Source organism: Triturus cristatus, chromosome 3_2 (assembly GCF_964204655.1).
Source record: "Triturus cristatus chromosome 3_2, aTriCri1.1, whole genome shotgun sequence".
NCBI classification, from domain to species: domain Eukaryota; kingdom Metazoa; phylum Chordata; class Amphibia; order Caudata; family Salamandridae; genus Triturus; species Triturus cristatus.
In genome coordinates this window covers 1,225,706,685-1,225,729,827 of record NC_140584.1, presented here as the reverse complement: position 1 = coordinate 1,225,729,827, position 23,143 = coordinate 1,225,706,685, and the positions used below count along the sequence as shown (strand labels likewise).

Genomic DNA, 23,143 nt, shown 5'->3' with positions numbered 1-23,143 from the left:
CATGATAAAAATACACAGAGTAACTTAAACCCCTCTCCCCTGCTATTGAAGCTAAATGATTATTTGAAAGATCGCTGGGATTTACAGCAGAATCCGTACTTCAGCTTTAACAGATGGACGCTCGACATCTCAGTGGACACAGTGCTCTTGTCTCAGATCTCTCATTCCATGTTTGAGTTTGTGGCTTATGTATTTGTATATGTGACAGGACAAGTGTGCACATAGACAACAGTTGCATACTTGTGTTATATCTGCTCAGACTAAATTCCAGGAAAGGAACAGAGAGCAAAAACATATGCAGGTTCTGTGTGAAAGTACAATCTAGCACAGAGGCAAAAGTGTTCACATAGTAGCGTGTGCAAAGGAAAAGGAGGCCTACAACTTGTATAGTTAGGGTAATATAGGAACAACTGCAATGGAGCATGCAGGAAACACATGACACCCTCTTGTGCCAGTCTGACCGGTGAGCGTCTCAAGGTGCTGTGGAGGTGGCGTGCAGCTATGGATCAGCCAAAGAGCCAGGTCTCGAGGCTCTTCCTGAAGGTGTGCAGAGTGGGGGAACGCCTGATGTTGAGCGGGAGCTCATTCCAGTTCTTTGCCGCAATGTAGGAGTAGGCTCTTCCGCCTGCTCTGGTTCTGTGGATGCGCGGGGTTCCGGCAAGGATGAGGTCGGCAGAGTGGAGGTTCCTCTTGGGTACGTGGAAGGAGACTCTTTTGTTGAGGTATTGGGGTCCGGTGTTGTGGAGGGATATTTAGGCATGAGTGAGTAGCTTAAAGGTTACTCTCTTCTCAACGGGGAGCCAGTAGAGGTCTCGTAGGTGCTGGGTGATGTGTTCATGTCTTGGGATGCAGAGGACGAGTCTGGCAGTGGTGTTCTGTATGGTCTGGAGCTTACAGAGCAGGGATTTGTTGATTCTGGTGTAGAGGGCATTTCCATAGTCCAGTCTGATGATTATGAGTGCTATGAAGATCCTCCCTCTAATTCCTGAACACGCTCGCAGAACCGTGGTACAGGACCTAGTGATGGCGCAGCTAGATTATGGTAACTCATTGTATCTTGGCGCACCCAAATACATTATACACAGATTACAAGTGGTTCAGAGTGCCGTAGCCAGGATTCTGCTGCACATTCCCAGACAACAGTCAGCCAAGGCAGCCTTGGAGACACTGCACTGGCTCCCTATCCAGGCCAGGATTAGGTTCAAGTAACTACGTATCGCCCATAGAGCTATGAATAATAAAGGACCAGCTTTAATCAAAAAGCACATCCCAGGCAGACATTTGAGATCCTCTACAGATCTACTAATGAAACAGACTAGAATCAAGTGAGCCAGATGGGGTGGTAGATCCTTCTCGCATCTGGCTCCTTCCCTCTGGAACTGCCTGCCTAGGGAAATGCGCATGTTGACAGAAAAATCGATATTCAGGAAAAAACTCAAGACTTGGCTCTTGCCTTGATCACCTGTGCTCCCACTGCCATCTTTCTCCTAGCGCTGGGAAGCCTTCGGGCAGTCATGTGCTGTACAAATCCCTAAATGTAAACATAAACATAAACATGAGTGCTTGGGTGATTGACTTACTGGATTCGGGGGATTCATTTGAAGGTCTTGCGAAGGATGCGGAGGGTGCTGAAGCAGGTGGAGGCGACGGCATTGATTTGTCAGGTCATGGTGAGGGAGAAGTTGAGTATGATGCCGAGGTTCCAGGCGTGGTCTGAGGGGGTGGAGGGGCTGCCAAGGGTGATGAGCCACCAGGTTTTGTCCCAGACAGAGTTGGAGGGTCCAAGGACAATGACGTCTGTCTTCTCCGAGTTGAGCTTCAGACAGCTGCTGCTCATCCAGGATGTGATGTATTTAATTCCTTCCTGGAAGCTGAGTCTGGTAGCGTTGGGTTGCTCCATGAGGGAGAGGATGAGCTGGGTGTCGTCGGCGTAGGATACAATGCTAAGTCCATGCTGTCTGACGATGGTGGCAAGGGGACCGTGTAGATGTTGAAGAGCGTGGGGCTAAGCGATGATCCCTGGGGTACTCCGCAGTTGATCTTAGTGGGTTCCGAGAGGAAAGGCGGGAGTCTAATTATTTGGGTCTGACCGATGAAGAAGTAGCGGATCCAGTTGAGGGCAGTTCCCTGTATGCCGGCGTCATGGAGTATGGTGGTGAGAGTACGGTGGGAGACGCTACAGAGAGGTCTAGTAAGATGATGGCTGCTGTGTGGCCCTGGTCGAGGAGAGTGTGGATGTGATCTGTGGTGGTGAGGAGGGCGGTCTCGGTGCTGTGGTTGCTGTGGAATATGGATTAGGAAGAGTCAAGGATGGAGTTGGCTTTCGATGAAGTTCGTGAGCTGGCTGTTGATGATCTTCTCGGTGACTTTAGCCGAAAAAGAAAGGAGAGAGATGGGTCTGTAGTTTTTGAGGTCCGTAGGATGAGCAGTGGGCTTTTTAAGGAGGGCCTTGACTTCTGCGCATTTCCAATCGTTGGGGAATATGCCGGATTTGAAGGAGGTGTTAATGGTACGTTGTAGCTCGGGTGCTATTTCGGTGGCTCTGTGGAAGATGTGCGGCGGGCGGAGGTCTGTGGGGGGTCCAGAGTGAATGTTCTTCATGGTTGTGGCGGTGCCTACAGTGGTGACCGGGGTCCAGGTGGTGATGGTAGGCTGGCTGGCGTTGCTAGAGGTAGGTGTGGGTTCGGTGTCTGGTGTCTGTTTGTTGAAGTTGTCGTAGCGGGACTTGATCTTTAGGTGGAAGTAGGAGCCGAGCTTGTTGCAGAAGTCATGGGAAGGTATGGCGAATATGGCATTGACGCCCATTCAAAACTGGAGTATCAGGCACTTGGAGTGGTGGCATTTTGTACTTTACTTTGTGTTCTCTTTGTGGTGATTGAACAACAAAAAGAGAAAACAATGTCAGGCTGCCCATACAGAAATACACACATACATACATAGATACATACAAACATACATTCATCATTTGTTTGGTGTGTACTCTCAAATTGTGTATTATCAAGCATAAAATATTGTGAAGTATGTACTGAAGGAAAAAGATTTCTACTGAAACATGTGCTATGCAACGCTCCTCTGGGTCCAACGAACTGTATATTGTTAGTCACATTCTCCTCTTGGATCATTGCTATGGACGCTGAAAAATGTATTTCAGTTCTGTATTGTTGCTGCCTTTGAATTCTTTGAATTTATGATTGCTTTGCTTTTATATGCGAAATGTATTACAAAACGTGTAAAATACCAATAAAGATACTTAAAAAAAAGCTTTAAAGAACCCCACAAATCCAGACAGGAGACTTGGGTAAATACATCAAGGTATAAAGAGCCCCACTAATCCCAGGCAGGAGACTGGGGTAAATACATCAAGCTATAAAGAGCCCCACTTATTCCTGGCAGGAGACTTGGGCAAATACATCAAAATTATAAAGAAACCCACTAATCCCCGGCAGGAGACTGGGGTAAATACCTCAAGCTATAAAGAGCCCCTCTAATCCCAGGCAGGAGACTGGGGTAAATACATCAAGCTATACAGAGCCCCACTAATCCCTGGCAGGAGACTGAGGTAAATACATCAAGCTATACAGAGCCCCACTAATCCCTGGCAGGAGACTGGGGTAAATATATCAAGCTATAAAGAGCCCCACTAATCCCCGGCAGGAGACTGGGGTAAATACATCAAGCCATAAAGAACCCCACTAATCCCCGGCAGGAGACTGGGGTAAATATATCAAGCTATAAAGAGCCCCACAAATGAACTTCCAACTGACATCAGGCAAAGTGAGAATGGAAAGCAATTCAGGAAGAAGCTGAAGACTTGGCTGTTCCCGAGGGAGGAGTAATACATAGATGCAGTGTCACCGATCCATCTTGCGGTCTTATTTTGGTTCCCTCCCTCCCCTTAATTTTTGAAACTGGATGCCTCATTTTAGGGTGGCCGATCAACTATGCCATATAACAACAAGGTGCTCTCTCAGCACCAGGATACCCGTCGGGTGATAGAGCGCTATATAAATTTAGTTTACATTACATTACAATCCCTGGCAGGAGACTGGGGTAAATACATCAAGCTATAAAGAGCCCCACTAATCCCCGGCAGGAGACTGGGGTAAATACATCAAGCTATAAAGAGCCCCACTAATCCCCGGCAGGAGACTGGGGTAAATACATCAAGTTATAAAGAGCCCCACTAATCCCCGGGAGGAGACTGGGGTAAATACATCAAGCTATAAAGAGCCCCACTAATCCCAGGCAGGAGACTGAGGTAAATACATCAAGCTATAAAGAGCCCCACTAATCCCAGGGAGGAGACTGAGGTAAATACATCAAGCTATAAAGAGCCCCACTAATCCCACGCAGGAGACTGAGGTAAATACATCAAGCTATAAAGAGCCCCACTAATCCCAGGCAGGAGACTGGGGTAAATACATCAAGCTATAAAGAGCCCCACTAATCCCAGGGAGGAGACTGAGGTAAATACATCAAGATATAAAGAGCCCCACTAATCCCAGGCAGGAGACTGGGGTAAATACATCAAGCTACAAAGAGCCCCACTAATCCCACACAGGAGACTGGGGCAAATACATTTTCTGTGAAACATTATGCCCACGATTACTGATAAAGTTAAACTTTTCTGCAGTTTACCTCTTTCTTTGCTCTGTAGGGCCTTGTAGTGTAAAAACCCTCACCTTTAACACATTTTCTCTTCGCAGAAACACGAAAGTTGAACCCAACCATCTACAAAGGTAAGTTTTATTTTCTCAGTTAAAAGTATACATTGAGGAATTAAAATAAGTTAATGTTGTAGTTGGGCTGATAAGAGTGCTATAAAATTTGAAATAAGGATTACCCTTTACCCCTATCCATATGTAAATCAAGGGAATTAATTTATCCTTAAACAAAAATCATTACAATATTTACAAACAGCATCGTTGTCCTCACGATTACTGGAGAAACATCCAGGTACTCTGGTAAGTACTGTTGCGCACACAGGATATTTCCACCAGGGATTCAAAATAGGTATTCATGGCCCACAGGAGAGGATTTACTCATGAAGGAATGACAATGTGATGAACTAAAGAAAATACACAAATCAAATATTAAATATGGGCTGATATTATTTTATCATTACCTGAATCTGATAACAGCTGTGTGTTATAAGGTAGATAATCCCATCCCTAGTAGCCATTTGCCAGCCTGCTCCTCATTTTATCCTTCTGACAGTCCTGGTGTGTGTTCCTGTACATGAGGCTCATGTCACAAACCCCTTGGCAGGTGTTCAATAAAACCTCTGAATGCTGTTCATCAAGGATTTGTGAGAATTTGATGGAGGGCTTGGCCACCCAAAGCGGTACTCATTTTGCCACGGGTAACTCCCAATCCTGTGACCTGACTAATAGTTGGTTATTTTTTGTATATAGTCAGGGTGCACGAGCCATTTGCCATGCACCCCTTCCTGTGTAAATGTCTGTAGCCTGAAGTGTGACATGACTGGGCCCCACCACATTCGCATGAACTCGTGTTTGGATACATTAGGACTTGGTGTAGCCCCAATGGGGGTTCACCAATATGCCTCTAGCACCTAAGGCTTTAGGGTGCTCATTAGATGCAATGGTTGTCAGCGCTGCTGTCTACCATTCTGTGTTTGTCCGCGTCCACTGATTGCCTCCACTCCCCTCCCACTGCAGACTTTCTGAAGGTGCAGTGTATGTATTTATTGGGTTCAGTGAAGAAGTAAAGATTATGGGCCAGATTTATCAAACGTTCATGCAATGCTCTGCAGAAAGACAACTGGCTGAGCTGCCTGCCTGCTCTCTGCTTGAGCTGGTGCACAATCTGCAACCGAGCGCCAACACAGGCACGCTTGCGCCTTGGTGCAAGGGACACCTTTCTGCACAAAAACAACCCTCAAGAGCACTTTGTTCTTTCTTAGTGTGGTGCACAATGCAGCACATTTAGAAAGAGGAAACAATGAGGATAAATTAAGCTATTCGTCTCGTTGCACCTCCCCTGGAAATGTGTAGCATTTTAACACATTCCAAGGTTTATGAGTCTTGGTACATCTGGGAATGCACCAAAAATATGGGTGAATGTGAGGGAACACGCACTCTTCACCCATGGAATGTCTTCAACCACAGAGTAACACAAGGCAGTGAAGTCTGCTGCTTTGCGTTGTTCCTTATTTATCAAGCAACACAGGGCAACACAAGGTGGGCTTGTGTTGCTTGGTACATCTGACTTAGGGATTGCTTTGCACATGTAACACCCTTCATGGCACAAGAGCAACACAATCCCTTGATAAATCTGGGCCATTTGTTCACCCAACTATGGTGATGCCAATGTCAGCAGCTCACACTGTGGCTACAGATCTCATAGAAGTGCCAGAAATCCACAGAAAGGAGATGTGATGGTTGCCCAACCGGAGCATCCTGTATCCTGATCTGTCCGAGAGCCCAGTTACAGGTCCTAACTGGTGCCGGGCTGTTTGGTTACAGTTTACAAATCAAGCGGTCATTATCAGACACTTGCTGTCACATAGCAGAGTGATAGAGTCCAGAAGTGTAACTCAAGAGCCCTGCAGCCCCTGTGGAGAAGAGGGGCAACCCTTCAAGGTGAACTGCACTACATGGGGGCCCGATTCAGAACAAGGTCAGTGAATATTTGTGAGATATGGGAGAAGCCATGGCCTCTTATCACATTCTGCAGCGGGGACCATCATTTTGTGTCACACAACTAAAGAGCTCTTTTGGTCATTTGATGCAATCTATTTGCATAATACCTATTTGTCAAACTGAGCAGAAGTGGTGAAATCAGTAACTCTTTATCCAGCTACGTCATCTTAAAACAAGGGGATCCACAGAGGACCATTCTGTCTCCAACCTCCCAGGGCCGTCTTCAGAAGCTCTGGGATAGTGTATCACCAATATGCGGATGACCCCCAGATCTACACTGAGATCTCGTCTCCAAATTACATCTCTTTCCTCCCCAACAGCATGTAAATAGCCAGAGATGTCTAAACATCACTTAAAACTCAAGCAATCAAAAAGTTTCCATTGATTTCCCACCAAAAAATCTAACCAATTGAGGTTGAATCCTGCACTCTGCAAGCCTGTAAACTGGCCATTGTTAAGGGTCATCCTGGGACAGACAATAGACCAAGGCACCAAAATAAAATGGCCTCTGTTAGAAATTGAATTGTTTTTTGACTGTGAGTGTAACCCTAAGCCAAACAGCTACCACAATCCTGGTCAGGGTAAGGGTCAGGCAACCCTAAATTAACCTTTTTTCACCGTCTGGTCGCTTGGCACAGAACAGTCTGGCTTAACTTAGAGGGAGTGTGTAAAGTATTTGTGCAACACTTCAACCATAAACGGTGAAAACACCACACAAAATGACAGCACATCCATATAGAAAAATAGAACTTACTTTATTTAATAAAACAAGACCAAAACAACAAACATCCAATGAGTAGAAGTCAGGATATGAATTTTTTAAGAATAAATATGAAAATAGCACTTAAAAGCAATAAACGCTTAACTGGGACATCTGGTCATGCCAGACAGGAACAAAGTCAATAGTTCAGGCCAACAGCAATGGAGCTCAGGATGGATGCAGGGATGCCATGAGGCTTGGTAAACAGAAGTACCATAATCCTTGGTTTGTATCGATGAAGATGTGAGGTGCAACCAAACGATGTGTTGCTGTGCCCCATGCAGATGGGTTGTTGCATCAGTTTTCTCTACGCAACACCGGTGATGCAATGGTTCTGAGAGTGATGAGACAGTTCCAAGATTAGGTAACTATGAAGGGAAAGCACCTGGGGGCATTTTTACAAGCTGGCGATAAAACATTATCACCGCTTTTGCGGTCGTTTTCGGCCGAAAAGCAGCGATAAATGTATCACCTAATTAGCAAGGTCACGCTAACGTGTGAAACCTTGCTTTAGCGTCGGGATTCCTAACGTCCAGCTTTGCATCTCTAATGAGATGCAAAGTGGGCGTTCCTGACCTAACATGACAGGAGAAATGTCGCTTAGCGACATTTCTCCTTTCATCAAGCCCCACGCTATGAAGCATAGCGTTAGGAAAAGTAGCGATACCCCTGTTATCGCTACTTTCCTTATGCCTGCTTCAGGACAGACTTAGCCATGATATCCTATGGAAGGTGGATATCATGGCTAAGTTTGTGAGTCCCTATCAGTAAGCTAACACCATACTACGTGAGATTATCGCTGGGTTTCCAGCGATAATCTCACGTTAGGCAGTTAGCGTGAGGATTTTTATTGCTGAGGAGATAAGCGTTGCTAATAGCACGCTATCTCAGTGATAAAAATCCATGTTACCTGGCGATAATTATCCTCACGCTAAGAGCGCTGAGCGATAATTATTGTCGGTTTTTGCTGATATGCCCCTTGGTTTTTCCACGCCATAGAGGTGATGCATCGATCTTCTCCAAAAAGTGGCAGCAATGCGTTGGTTCCGAAGCGGCAGTTCCATAGGTGATCCTCTGGTTCCAAATGTGATGCATCCATCCTGTTCTCACATCAACAATGATGTGTCAATCCTGCTTTTACAGCAGACAAAGGTGTAAGCGATACAGAAACCTGATCCTTGAGACTCCAATGTTTAAACAAGAGTGGAGTACATAGAGATTCTTCTCTAGGAACACCACCAGAGTTTGGCCTTTTCGTCCGTCAGCTCTACGTTCCACCTCCAATGAAGTGGATTTTAAAATCTTCATGTTTGAAATAGACTTTGACAGAGACTTGGGATCTGATGTATTCCTCTTTTGCCAACATTTATACTTTTTTTGTTTATCATCTGTTCCTCAATCACAAGTTCTTTCAATTGTAAAGCATTCTGTTTTTCCCGAGCCATGGTTGCACTATCGCAACCCGCAGAAAAATACCTACATGAATATATACTTTTGAATGACTGGATTTCTTCTAAGCAAACACAACAATGATGGACAGAGCACTGAATCTTTTCAGACACTCACCCCACTCACACATCTGGGCTGAATCCATCATCATTCTTTTGCTCAATAAGCCACCCCAGTTTGGACCCAGCCATATGAAAATCACTCTTGACCCTGCTTCTCAAGGGGGCAGTTCAGCCCGAACTGCCAGGCCAGTTTGTCCCTGGACCGGAAACAAGGATCCTGGCCAAGGGTAGGGCCAGACCTGGGTCCCTTGCTCACCTCCCAGAGCCTTAAATGGTCCCAGTGACTATATCCTCTGAGGCTGAAGCAAACAAAAACGGGGAAGGGGTCACAAGTAGGGATGGGCAGAAAACTCTGCTCCGCCAGCATAGTGGATAAAGCCAGCCACCCCTGCTCCCCGGCCTGGTCCCTGCTTCTGAAAGCAGCTAGGCCGGGGAGAGCCTCCCCGGGCCCCGGTGGACCCCTGTCCCCAGCGCCCGGATCCTCGGCTGGCTTGCAGGATGGGGGGCTCCCGCACCACGGGGCCCGCAGGACAGAGCACGAGCCCTGGGGCCGGATCCCAGCTTCCAAACCCTAGCCAGGCTGGGAAAATTCTCCCCGGGCCCTGGTGGACCCCCATCCCCAGCGCCCAGACCCTCGGCTGGCTTGCAGGACGGGGGGCTCTCGCACCCCAGGGCCGGCAGGATGGAGCACAAGCCCTAGGCACGGTCCCAGCTTCCAAACACTAGCCAGGCTGGGGAGAGACTCCCCGGGCCCCGGTGGATCCCTGTCCCCAGCGCCCAGACCCTCGGCTTGCTTGCAGGACAGGGGGCTCTCACACCTTGGGGCCCAAAGGACGGAGCACGAGCCCAGGGCATGGTCCCAGCTTCCAAACCCTAGCCAGGCTGGGGAGAGCTTCCCCAGGGCCCGGTGGATCCCCGTCCCTAGCGCCCGGACCATCGTCTGGCTTGCAGGGCAGGGGGCTCCTGCACCCCGGGGCCCACCGGACGGAGCACAAGTCCCGGTCCCGGCCCCAGCTTCCAAACCTTAGCCAGGCCGGGGAGAGCCTCCCTGGGCCTCGGTGAACAACATTCCCCAGGATACCCGGACCCTCGGCTGACCTCGGCAGGACGGGGGGCTCCCGCACACCGGGGCCCGTCAGACAGAGCACAGGCCTCGGGCCCGGTCCCAGCTTCTGAACGCTAGCCAGGCTGGAGAGAGACTCCCCGGGCCCCAGTGGACCCCCGCCACCAGCCCCCGGATCCTTGGCTGTCTTTCAGATCAGGGGGGTTCCACGCCCTTTGACCCTGGGACACAGCACGAGCCCCGGGCCCCGGGCCCGATCCCAGCTTCCGAACCCTAGCCAAGTCAGACAGAACCTCCCCGGGCCCAGTGGACCCCCGTCCCCAGCACCCAGACCCTAGGCTGGCTTGCAGGATGGGGGGCTCCCGCACCCCAGAGCCCGCTGGATGGAGCACGAGCCCCGGGCCCAGCTTCTGAACCATTGCCAGGCCGGGGAGAGCCTCCCAGGGCCCCGGTGGACCCCTGTCCCCAGCGCCCAGATCCTCGGCTGGCTTGCAGGATGGTGGGCTCCTGCACCCTGGGACACTGGGACGGAGCATGAGCCCCAGGCCCAGTCACAGCTTCTGAGCCCCAGCCAAGCCACGGAGATCCTCCCCGGGCCCCGGAGGACCCCCGTCTGCAGCACCCGGATCCTCCGCTGGCTTGCAGGTTGGGAGGGGGGCTCCAGCACCCAATGGCCAGCCAGACAGAACTCAAGCCTTGGGCCCAGTCCCTGCTTCCGAACCCTAGCCAGGCTGGAGAGAGCCTCCCTTGGCCCAGATGAATGGCCAGTCCCTCAGCTGACTTGCAGGACGGGGGGCTCCCACAACCCAGGGCCCGCCGGACAGAGCTCGAGCCCCAGGCCCAGGCCCAGCTTCCGAATCCTATTCCGGCTGGGGAGAGCCTCCTCAGGTCCCCAGTGGAACCCCTCTCCCCAGCACACGTACCCTCGGCTGGAACCAAGGAGGGTTAAGCCCAGGCCATGGCTTCTCCCTGACGCCTGCCGGGGGAGCCCATTTTTCTCAACTATTCTTACAGAACTCTGGGGAAGGACAAAAGTTGGAGTTAGCCTGGTCACCCAGTGTCACGGTGCCAGTAGCTAGTGAACAAGGATAGCCACTAACCTCGGTAGAACATCAGCAGGAACGAGGATCGGCTGATAGTTCTCCTAATTCCCCAGGGTGCAGCCCCACACAGGGCAACGATAACACCGCTATGTGGACTGCACTCTAGGTAAGAAAAGGAAAGGGACAAAGAAAAAACACCAAGGCTTCCCTCGCGAATCCCAGGTCTCCAGATCAGTCAGGCTAGGCCAGCCGGGGAAACTGCACAAGAATGGAGACAAGAGGTCCAACGTCAGCAGAGAACAATGACCCTCCCCAGGTTCCCCCACCCCTATAGATTTACTATGGTTCCGTACCTGAATGACACGACTTGAAAACGGGGAAGTGGAATGAGGAAGGCGTGGAGACGATCCGTGGAATATCTAACAAGATGCATTCCGGGCTCTGGAGGAATTAACCCACAGTCGTGGGCTCTAGTGATTGAGGTGACTATGAAAGAACCAAAATCAGCAATGGTTAATTAAGAGGGGAGTATAACACGTAGCATTGGCACGTGCATACTCTCAAAACAAAACAAACTAACAAGCAAAAGCAAAATCATAAATGAGGAACGCTCAGAGTTTACAAGACTAGCCCCTAGTCTTGGCAGGATACAATGGCCCACAGTATACAAGCCGAAATACCTGAAAGTAAATGTAGTCCTTCTGGGGAAAAATGTTCCGCTCTCTACCTGTGGTTACCTCACCGTAGGTGAAGCGATGTTCTGTCATTTTCGAGTAACACGCTCCTTAGCGCTCACCAGGAAGCGGAGATAAATGCAATACAGAGACTCGGTCGTCCTGCGGGGAAAACACCTTCCGCCGATCGAGTCTCGAGGGAGGCTGGCATTTAACTAAATACCGGGCTCGGGGGAAAATGCCGCTTCGTCGGACGAAGAGCGGCGAGGTACAGGACACGTTAGAGGGATTCCAGATGAACAAGGTCTCTTGATCTTGGGGAGGGACTTTGGGAAATTGACAAGCCCCCAGCAGTGGGAGCGGCGAGGCTTTGTAGTTCCGGAGGTTGGGGAGTCACTTTGTGTTCTCTCGTCGGCGAGACATGTGTTCGTCTCTGTTTTCTGCCGGCAGATGGATCTACGCTTCCTGTTTTCTGCCCTACGTCTCGGCCGCTGGCCAGTGATCGTGACCCCCAGCCCAAAGGGCCATCTGGTCACCTGGCCCGCAGGGCCATTTGGTCACCTGGCCCGCAGGGCCATCTGGTCACCTGGCCCGCAGGGCCATCTGGTCACCCGGCCTGCAGGGCCAACTGGTCGTGCGGCCAGGCAACCAGATGGTCCGGGACGACCCAGCCCCCAGGTGGCCTGGGAGGGTGCTGTGTCCAGTCACACTTGCAGTCCAGCGAGGGTGGCCAGGCGCTCTGAGGCAGTCGCTTGGGAGGCTCCTTCTGCGGGGCAGCTCCTCACCTCCCTGTGCGACTTGCGCAGGAACAGAGGGAAGGGGAGGCCTGGCCGGCTCAGGCCATCTGTTCACCCTGCGACCCGTGAGGGATGTTGGCCCCTATCCCCGCACCCCAGTGGGGCTGGGGCGGGAGGGGGAAGCCCCCTCCTGCCGGAAGGCACATGGTGGAGGCAGCCTCCTGCAGGCCCGCGTTACCCCCCTCCGTGTCCCTCCCACTGGCCCGGTGGCAGAGGGACCCTCCCCTGGGTGTGGTGGAGGAGAGCATCCTCAGTTGCCCATGCACGGAGAGAAAAAAGCTTGGCACAGAGGATGACTTTCAATAGATCGCAGCGAGGTAGCTGCTCTGCTACTTACGGAACCCTGACCCAGAATCAGGTAGTCTACGAATGATTTAGCACCGGGTGCCCCACGAACATGAGGTGCACTAAGGGGAATGGAGGTGGCCCCTTTCTGTCTGCGCTCCAGTCCCCAAGCGAGCGGCCGGCTATCCCAGGCCACCCGAGGCTCCACGGCACTGCGGTATCGTTACGGTTTAGGGGGGATTCTGACTTAGAGGCGTTCAGTCATAATGCCACAGACGGTAGCTTCGTCCCATTGGCTCCTCAGCCAAGCACATACACCAAATGTCTGAACCTGCGGTTCCTCTCGTACTGAGCAGGATTACTATTGCAACAACACATCATCAGTAGGGTAAAACTAACCTGTCTCACGACGGTCTAAACCCAGCTCATGTTCCCTATTAGTGGGTTAATGTAGGAGAGTAGGATTTGCACTTATGTTGCCCCCACTTTTTTTCTAATGTTAACACTGGTTTCTCGCTATAGTCTGGCTGAATCCCTGCTAATCAGGGCCCCAGTCTCTCTGTTCTCTCTAAACAATTTGGAGTGCATATTAAATGCACTAGTGATTGGATACTGTGCTACCTTTTGAGCCCCTAGTATAGGTACCAAGGGCATAGGTACTTCACAGGCCTACCAGGGGCTGAAGCATGTATTATGCCACCCCTGGGAAGCAGACTAAATCTGATACCACAGGCCTGCAGCCTGGGTGAGGTGGTGTTAGCACTCCTCACTGAGGTATAGGTTCCCTATATCTCACCATACACACACATATAAACCTAACAGTCACCCCTAAGGCAGGCCCTAACAATCCTGAGGGCAGGGTGCTTGGTTTACAATGTGAGGGGTGCAGAGTCTATTCTCTGTGGCTGTTTGTGGATGCGGTTAAACCATATACTCTTAAGTGCATTATAACCTAGCGGTAAATGCTAACTTTGGAATGACTGCATCAAAACATGTTGTGTTTGGTGTCAAACAACTTGAAATCATACCCCCACACCAGTAATTGGTGTGGGAGTATGATCCCACCCTTCTAGAGGGAAAGACATGTACCTCCTGTGGAAACATGGTAGAAATCTGAAAGAGCTTGTCATCACAAAATGGATGCCACATGCACAGACACTGGGCTGCCCTCCTGCTGCTGACTGAAACTCGCAGTGGAGGAGGCCCAACAATAGGCATCCTGTCACAGGGAGGTATAACCACCTACCAGACAGGATTTAGTGTATTGGGGCTTGGTGGGTGCACTCCTAGTGTGCTTTGAAGTCCTGCACTGGGGGAGCAGTAAGCTCCTCTGTGCACATGCCAGCTCAAACTGATTCAGGGGCTACCTGCCCCTGCTCTGGTGTGAAACTGGACAAACACAAGTGGTTGTAACCACCCACTCCCCTGACCCTCCCAGAGGAGTGGTCATAGAGCTAGTCCCTCCCTTTCTTTTAATATAAGTTAGGGACCCTTGCCATTGCAAGTTAGATATCCCTGGACGACGCTCTACAAAGAAGAATCATGGCCCTTCGACGTTCCACTACCTTTAGAAGACAGAAGAATCTGCCTTCGAGTCAAGGAGTGACTCCCCTGCTTGGCAGGCACCAGAAACTCTAATCAACGGTCGCAAACTTTCCTGCTCCTGCCGGAGTCCAATGTCCCTACAGCCCCAGAAGTGGATTTCCTGACTTCTCGATGGCCATTGTGATCCCGACTAGAGCTGAGGCGAGTTGTGGGGATTGCACTCGACTATTGTCGAGTGCAACCCCTTCACGAAGCTCTACGAACTTTTGCTTTGGACCAATTGTGGCCCAAGCCACCAGCAGGTTTTGCAGTGAAAATCAGAGGCCTACCCCATCCCGAGTGACCGTGGGCTCCTGTGAAGCATTTCCTCAAGAGGCGTCTTTGCGATCCCTTGCCCGTTGGCTTGTGGGTCCCCCAAAGACTTTCTGATCAACTCCTCTGGTTGCTCCAGGCCTGCCCTCACTCACCCTTGCTGGGTGAGTCCCTCTGACCTTGCTGGTCTGCACCATCGACTTTCTTCACTCTACACGAGACTTGCTGTTGCCAAGGCTTGTTGCTCTAATCCGGTTGCCGACACTGCAGTCAGCTGAAGACATCATGGGAGACTCCGAATCCAGCTGCTGGTCATTGTCGATCCTTCCTGAACCTCGTGAGCGAAGAGTCAAAACACCCTTGATCACCTGAAATCACCCGACTTCTGTGGGCAACCAGCTTCCTGGCCCCGGTCACTGGCAAGTGACTGTGAACACTGTCCCTTCAATTTTCAGGTAATCTGCATCACAAATCCACCCTTGGATTCCACTGGACACTTCTCCAGTGGACGCAAGCAGCAAGTCTTCTTTGGTCTCCATGTAAAACAGCGACGCGACCCGACACCAAAAGACACCTATGCACCCGGCTTCCCTGGGTGAGTTAACTCATGTACTCCGGTGCCCTAGTGTGTGTTGTCCCTCGAATTACTTACCTTGTAAGTGGCTTGCTTGTAGACTTCCTCGAAGTACCCTAAAACTTTAAAAATCAAACTGCGACTTGCTCCATTGTAATCAATAGGGAACCCGCGGCTGTGTTCACACACTGCATGCGTCTCCCGTGGGTGTGTTACTTACCTGCTATCACTGCAGTAGTGAAGCCCCAGCGATTCTACAGGCCATAGGCCTTGTCATTTTGCAAGTCGACTTTCCTAACCCTCTTTTTTAGTGTATGGTCTGGTATACCCCTAGGGCCCCAGCCATATTTGTGCTTAACTTATTGTGAAACGTTGATATTTGAATGTGTTCCTGGCTTCTAATCTAATAAAGAGATTAGTAGAGTGTGTCTAGTAATAAATACATATATATTTGATATATATACCTGTGTGGTATTTGGTAATTCCAGAGATTATAAGGTAAAACAAGCTGCTTTACATTCCTCTGAGACTTAGCCTGAAGGCTGCTCTCTACAGCTACCACTAGGATAGCTTTCTTTAAAAGGTTGTATTAAACCTATCTACCATAGGAGTCGATTTGGACTGGTGCAAGGTGGCCACTATAACTAGTGACCAGCATATGCCAGGCCAACTTCTCACAATTGCCAAGCAAGCACTGTACTGGTAGGTCCGCACTTACCACAGCCTTCTTAAGGCCAGTTACCACTCCCCTGGAGAAGTTAACAACTGCCAGAGAATGGTCTGTTCTGACGTTGCTAGCATTGGTCACTTGGTACATTTCATCAAGTATAATCTGCCCAGGATCCACAAGATCTTTTGTCACCATTGTGACACTTGTTCCTGTGTCCCTGAATGACCAAGCGTCTACTCCATTTATTAAAGGCTGTTGTCTGTATTTGCCCAGATTACTGGGGCTCACAAAGGGGGACATATCCATGCCCCCATCACAGACTAGAACAGCCTGAGTTGGAACTCTGACTAGGCCAGAGTCCATCTCAGAAACCAGGGTCTACCCTACTATACCCTTATTCTGTGTATTCCCACCACCAATTGTAACTGCACCAGGGGGAGCAGGTGCCTTAGGGGCATTGGTGGGGGCTGGAGTATTTTCTTTAGCCTTGGTGCAGTCACTGGTCCAGTGAGTTTTCTGCATGCAGATTTTGCACCAGGGCTTCTTTTGGCCTTTTCCCTTTCCTGACTGGGAATCCACCCTGAAGAAGATTTTTGGGGCCCTTGTGAAGACTTCTGGTCTTTACCCTTGTCCCCACCCTTATCAGAGTTTTTAGAATCTTGCTTCTTAGGGACACCACCTTGGTTCTGTACTTTCTGCCTCACCCTGGTTCTGACCCATTTGTCTGCCTACTTTCCCAATTCTTGGGGAGAGGTCAGATCCGAGACTACCAGGTACTGGTGCAACAGCTGATTTTGACAGTTATTAAGAATCTGTTCCCTCATTATCAGATTGTACAATCCTATGAAGTCGCACACTTTACTGCCCAATAACCAACCTTCCAGAGCCTTAGCAGCACAGTCAACAAAGTCAACCCAGTCCTGATTCTGTGCCTTTTGGGCATCTCTGAACTTTAACCTGTATTGTTCAGTCGTTAGGCCAAACCCATCTATCAGAGCACTTTTCAAGACTATGTAGTCATCATCATCCTCTTCTCTAACAGTGAGGAGCTTGTCTCTACCTTTGTCTGCAAAGGAGAGCCATAGGATTGCTGCCCACTGACATTGAGGGACCTTCTGTACTTTACAGGTCCTCTCCAAGGCAGTTATCCATTTGTGGATGTCATCCCCACTCTGGTAGGGAGGGACAATCTTACTTAGGTTTCTATGGTCATAAGACCTCTCCCTATCTCTAGGGAAATTGCTGCCACCAAGGGACTCTAGTCCCTCCTATTTAATAGCTCTGTAGAGCTCTAGGGCTTCCCTATCTAAGGCCATCTGCTGCTTTCTGAGGTTGAACTTGTCTTGCTCATACTTCAGCAGTCTTTCTCTCCTCTCCTGGTAGGTTTCCCTCCCTCTGTGAGAAGAAACAGAGGTTTCAATAGAGGAGTTAGACTGAATAGATCCCCTTGACAGAGATCTATCCCTTCTAGCCCTGTGTTCAGGCCTACCAGGAGGAATGAAGGAAGTGGCATTATTGTCATCATCCTCATCCTCATCCTGATTGTCTGGGTCCACCAGAGTCTGGTCATTGTCAACAGTCTGGTCAGCATTAGAGTTAGGGTCAGGGTAGTTTCCACCCCTGGACCCACCCTCAGGTGCTGCCCCATCCACACTGTGATATCATCCAGTTTCAGTATCTTTATGAGATGCTGGGTGGATGGGCTTTTGCCTGTCTTCAGCTTCCTAATTGTATACAGGGACCTAAGCTGAACAAAGGTGAGGTCCTCATACCTATAGGGTAGGAGATCACTGGTTCCTGGTAGGGACTCAGTGGTTCCTGGCTGGTTAGACATTACTAATGTGGCGTGGTGTACTGCACTAACTACACTAGGGTGGCCTACTAAACTCTCTTGAGTTGTAGAAAGGGTGTGCTATCCCTTAACACGCAACTCTAAGTTCAGTAGAACTTACTTTAGCTAAACTTGATATTATATGTACCTCAGGTACCTTTAGTGGTTTTCAGTTGATCAATTCAATTGAGATTATCTGGTAAAACAATAGCAAGCTGGAATCCCACACGCTGCACACCAATGTGAGAAGGTGGCCTGATATATGCTGTCCACTAGTTCTAGTGGGCACCTTGTATCAGTCCAAACAACCCCTTATGGTGAATGGTTAAAGACAACCTTATGTGAAAGCTATCCTAGTGGTAGCTATGGAGAGCAGCCTTCAGGCTGAGTCTTGAAGGAATATAATGCAGCTTGTTTTACCAGTATATAATCTCTTGAATGATCAAATGAAAAGACAACCACACCAGGTATATATTCAAAATATATGTATTTAAGGTTAATCACACCCCTCTAGTCTCTTGATGAGACTGGAGTTCGAAGTACTAAAGTTACAAGTGATTAAGCACCAGTAAAAGCACAAATACACGTTTGGGCCCTAGGGGCGGACCAAACCATATACGAAAAAATTGGTATAAGAACCACGACTGTAATAGGCACTAGGCCCTAGAATCACTGGGACCCCAAGGAACCACCCAAGGTAGTGACACAGGGGACCCACTGGAACTGTATGCAGTGTGGAAACACAACTGCGGGTTCCTATTATCTTCTATGGAGAATGTCGCGGTTGGAATTTTAAAGATTAGGGACACTTCTAATCGAGTCAGGACCAAACCCTCTTGGACTTAGGAAGTTCTAGGGCTAGCACCCACGAGAGTACCGGAGTACTCGAGTTACCTCACCCAGTGAAGCCGGGTGCATAGGTGTCTTTTGGCGTCGGGTCGCGTCGTTGATTTCAATGGAAGCCTGCAAATAACTGCTGCTGCTGTGAAGAGGAGAAGTGTCCGGAGAGATCCAAGCCTGGATCTAGGATGTAAGGAACCTGGAAGCAGAGGGGACAGAGTCTGGGTCACTTGCCAGTGACCTAAGGCAGGATGGGCCAATGCCCACAGATGTTGGGTGCTTCAGGTGAGTTGATGGGTGTCTTGACTCTTCAGCCACGAGATCCAGGAGGCATCGACAAGGTCCATGAGCCAGATTCTAGCTGTCCCACAAAGTCTGTCAAATGCTGCGGTGTCGCCAACCAGAAAAGACCCAACAAGCCTTTGCAACAGCAAGTCACAGGGAATCAGAGAAAGGCCTGCGGTGCAGACCAGCAAGGTCTGATTGACTCACCCAGCAAGGGTAAGTAAGGGCAAGTCGGGAGCAACCAGAAAAGCTTCAGCAGAAATGTAGTTGCCTTCATGGGGACCTGCTAGCCAACGGGCTATTGATCTCGAAGGAGCCTTGAGCGGTCACACTGGAAGCTCGCCCATGGGTCACTCGTGGTGTGGAGACCAACAATCTTTGGTGCAGGAGGTGCTCAAGGCTGGGGCTACTTGGAGCCCAAAGCACAACTTGAAGGATGACCAGGAAGGTGTTGTTGCTGCAAAAGTTCACAGTGCCCTGGGTCACAGTTCCATGTTACCTACGATAGCCACAGGCCTTAGCTTAGCTGTGGACTCAGGGTAGCCTCGAGGAAGTCTGGAAATCTACCTCTGGGGATGCAGAGACTGCGGCGTCCGGTGGGACCTTCAGTAATGCAGACCGGTCAGTTGCTTCTTTGGTGCCTGCCAAGCAGGGGAGTCACTCCTTGACCCCTAGGAAGATTTCTTCCATCTTCTAGTCGTGATAGAAAGTCGAAGGTCCAGGATATATGTTTTAGAAGTTCGCCCAGGGTAATCTAAAGTCCTAGGGACTGGATTCCTATACTTATACTAAGTTTAGGGGATGGACTAACTCTAAGGCTCTACCAGTGGTTACACCCCTGCCCCTGCAACCGGTTTGAACTGGGCTATGTACAGGGACACCTTGTGTGCCCCAGGCAGTGTCTCAAAAGCATTCTCTGAATGCACCCACCCTGCCCCAATACACATGTGCCTGTCTGGGGAGGTGGTTACACCTCCCTGTGACGGGAAAGCTATTGTCCAGGCCTCCCCTGCTGGAGTTTCCCTCAGCAGCAGGAGGCCAGACCCGTGTCTGTGGCAGTGGCATACATTTTGTGATGCCAGGGCTTTGGGAAGTTTTAAATGGGTTTAGCCAGTGTGAACATGTCTCGCCCTCTAGAAGGGTGGAATGCTACCCCTGCCGCCAGGACTGGCAGGGGGGGGGGGGTAATATTCCAAAGCGTTTGACACCAAACACAACATGTTTTGCTGCAGCCATTCCAAAGATAGCATTTACCGCGAGGTTATAATGCACTTAAGAGTATATGGTATGGCTGTATAACAGAAGACCCATAAGGAAGTATTTCCGAATGCTGCAGTTGGGCTCAGCTCATGCTTGGGCACCCTCTCACATAAAACCAAGCACTCTGCCTTCAGGATTGTCAAGACCTGCCATAGAAGTGGCTTATAGGTTTATATGTGTCTGTATAAGGTAGTGATATAGGTAGCCTATACCACAGTTAGGGGTGAAAGCATTCCCTTACCCAGGTTGCAGTAGTAGAACTGTGGTGCCATTTTGGAGTGCTTCCCAGGGGTGGCATAATACATGCTGCAGCCCCTGGTAGGCCTCTGAGGTAAAAGAGTACCATAGACTAGGGGCTTATATGTCATTCCAGAATCCAATTAGATATGTACCTAATGTAAATGGAAACCATTTTAGAGAGGAAGCAGCAGGCTGCGGTCCTGATTATCAGGGCCACAGCCAGACTAAGGTCAAAAAACAGTGAAACACCAGCAAAAAGTGGGTGTACTCATGTGAAGCAGATCCTACTCTCCTACATTGAAGAAGAAAAGAAAAAAGACACATCGCAGCACTAGAGAGGCAAAACATAATAAAGCCAAAAATAATATCAAAACACAGTGGAAAAGACAAAACATACTAAACATTATAGTACAATCCAATAGTGAGTGGCAGAAGAAGCTGCACTGTATGACGCAGCATGGAGTGCATAATGGACATAAAAAAAGGACAAGCAATCAGAAACATGCTTTTTGAACAAAAATATAATATTTAAATAGAAACAAAGGAAAAGGAGACACACAGGTTGTTGTGGTTAGTCTTGTGTTGGAAAAATAAAACAATTACAAAAGTACTCATGCAAGAAATAACCATGAAGGTCATTGGGAAGTTAAAAGGAACCTCTCAATTGAGGGGGAGAAAGGGATCTATCTAAACAGTCAATTATTAACAATAAAATAAATGATTTAAAAACAGGGAAAAGTGTGAAACACAATTAGAAAAAGAGAGAAGAGTAAAAACAAGCAATAATGGGATTAAAGAAAAGTGATAGAATACACAACGATAATCACACAGGAGAGCAGAGAAAGGCATTACAATTCCTTAAGGAAGATGCCTCCATTGTAATTAAGAATAGTTATAAATGAGTCCAAAGTCCCTGCAGCCCCGGAAGTAGATTTCCTGACTTCCTGACAGCCGTTGTGAGTCCCCAGAAAAGCTGATGAGAGTGGACCCCATGAGTGACGAGGAACAGCAATTCCCGGGTACCATGCACTATTGTTGAGTGCAACTCCTTCACTACGTTCTACAAACTTGTGCATTGGACCATGTGTGGTCCAAGCCTCCAGCAGGATTGCCCTTGAAAATCAGAGGCCTACCTTGTCCCGAGTGACCGTGGGCTCCTGTGAGGCGAATCCTCATGAGGCATCTTCGCGATCCCTTGCCGGCTGGCTTATGGGTCCCCTGAAGACTTTTTCATCAAACCAAAGGGCTCCCCTGGTTGCTCAAGGCCTTCCCTGACTTACCCTTGCTGGGTGAGTCCCTCAGACCTTGCTGGTCTGCACCGCTGACTTTATTCACTTTGCACAACACTTGCTGTTGCCAAGGCTTGTTGGCTCCAATCCAGTTGCTGAAACCTCAGTAAGCTGAAGACTTTGTGGGACACCCTGAATCCAGCTCCTGGTTGTCGTCGACACCTTGTAGACCTCGTGGCTGAAGAGTCAAAACACCAATAATCACCTGAAATCACCCAACTTCCGTGGGCATCCATCTTCCTGCCCCGGGTCACTTTCAAGTAACTGTGAACACTGTCCCTTCTGCTTTCGGGTCTTCTTCATCCTGAATCCAGCCTTGGATTCCACCGGACACTTCTCCAGTCTTCACAAGCAGCAAAACTTCTTCGGCTTCCATTGAAAACGACGACGCGACCCGACACCAAAAGCCACCTTTGCACCCGGCTTCCCTGGCTGAGGTAACTAGTGCACTCCGGTGCTCCTGTAGGTGTTGGTCCTCGAACTACTTACCTTGCAAGTGGCTTGCTTGTAGACTCTCTAGAACCTGCGTTGGGTGGATTAGTGAGGCCCCAGTGATTCTACAGGCCCTAGGCCTTCTCCCCTTGCAAGTCGACATTCCTAAACCTCTTTGTTAGTATATGGTCTGGTACGCCCCTAGGGCCCCAGCCATATTTGTGCTTAACTTATTGTGAAACGTTGATATTTGCATATGTTCCTGACTTCTAATCTCATAAAGAGATTAGTAGAGTGTGTCTAGTAATAAATACATATATATTTGATATATATACCTGTGTGGTATCCTTTTATTTGTTAATTCCAGAGATTATAAGGTAAAACAAGCTGCTTTACATTCCTCTAAGACTTACCCTGAAGGCTGCTCTCCACAGCTACCACTAGGATAGCTTTCTTTAAAAGGTTGTCTTAAACCTATCTACCATAAGAGTGGAATTGGACTGGTGCAAGGTGGCCACTATAACTAGTGACCAGCATATGCCAGGCCAACTTCTCACAGTGAACAATCCAACGCTTGGTGAATTCTGCTTCACACTGATAGGAAGAGCTGACATCGAAGGATCAAAAAGCGATGTCGCTTTGAACGCTTGGCCGCCACAAGCCAGTTATCCCTGTGGTAACTTTTCTGAAACCTCCAGCATGAAACCTTAAAAGTGAGAACGATCGTGAGGCCCCGCTTTCACTGTCTGTATTCATACTGTAAATCAAGATCATGCGAGCCTTGCCCTTCTGCTCCGCAGGAGGTTTCTGTCCTCCGTGAGCTCGCCATAGGACACCTGCATTATCGTTTGTCAGGCGTACCGCCCTAGTCGAACTCCCCAACTGCCACTGTCCCTGGATCGGGTCGTGCCTGGCGGGCGCTTGGAGCCAGAAGCGAGAGCCCCACTGGGTTTTCCCCGTCTCACCAGGTAAGTGTTAGACCCGGCCTCGTGGCATGGCCATCCCTGTCCCCGCGCCACACACCCTGACCCATTCACCTCATGCAGCCCCCGAGTACAAGGCCTAGC

The 23,143-nt window shown here is 49.4% G+C and overlaps 1 protein-coding gene across 2 annotated transcripts in view; it reads left to right on the top strand.

Annotated features, from left to right (window-relative positions):
• The window catches only part of LOC146859519 (CD5 antigen-like), a 1,224,668-nt gene that overhangs the window by 1,134,502 nt on the left and 67,023 nt on the right, over positions 1–23,143 (top strand). For both annotated transcript variants that reach the window (XM_085650229.1, XM_085650228.1), the window contains one exon: positions 4,707–4,739. In XM_085650229.1, the coding sequence (XP_085506355.1) occupies positions 4,707–4,739 (33 nt within the window). The remainder of the gene's footprint in view (positions 1–4,706; positions 4,740–23,143) is intronic.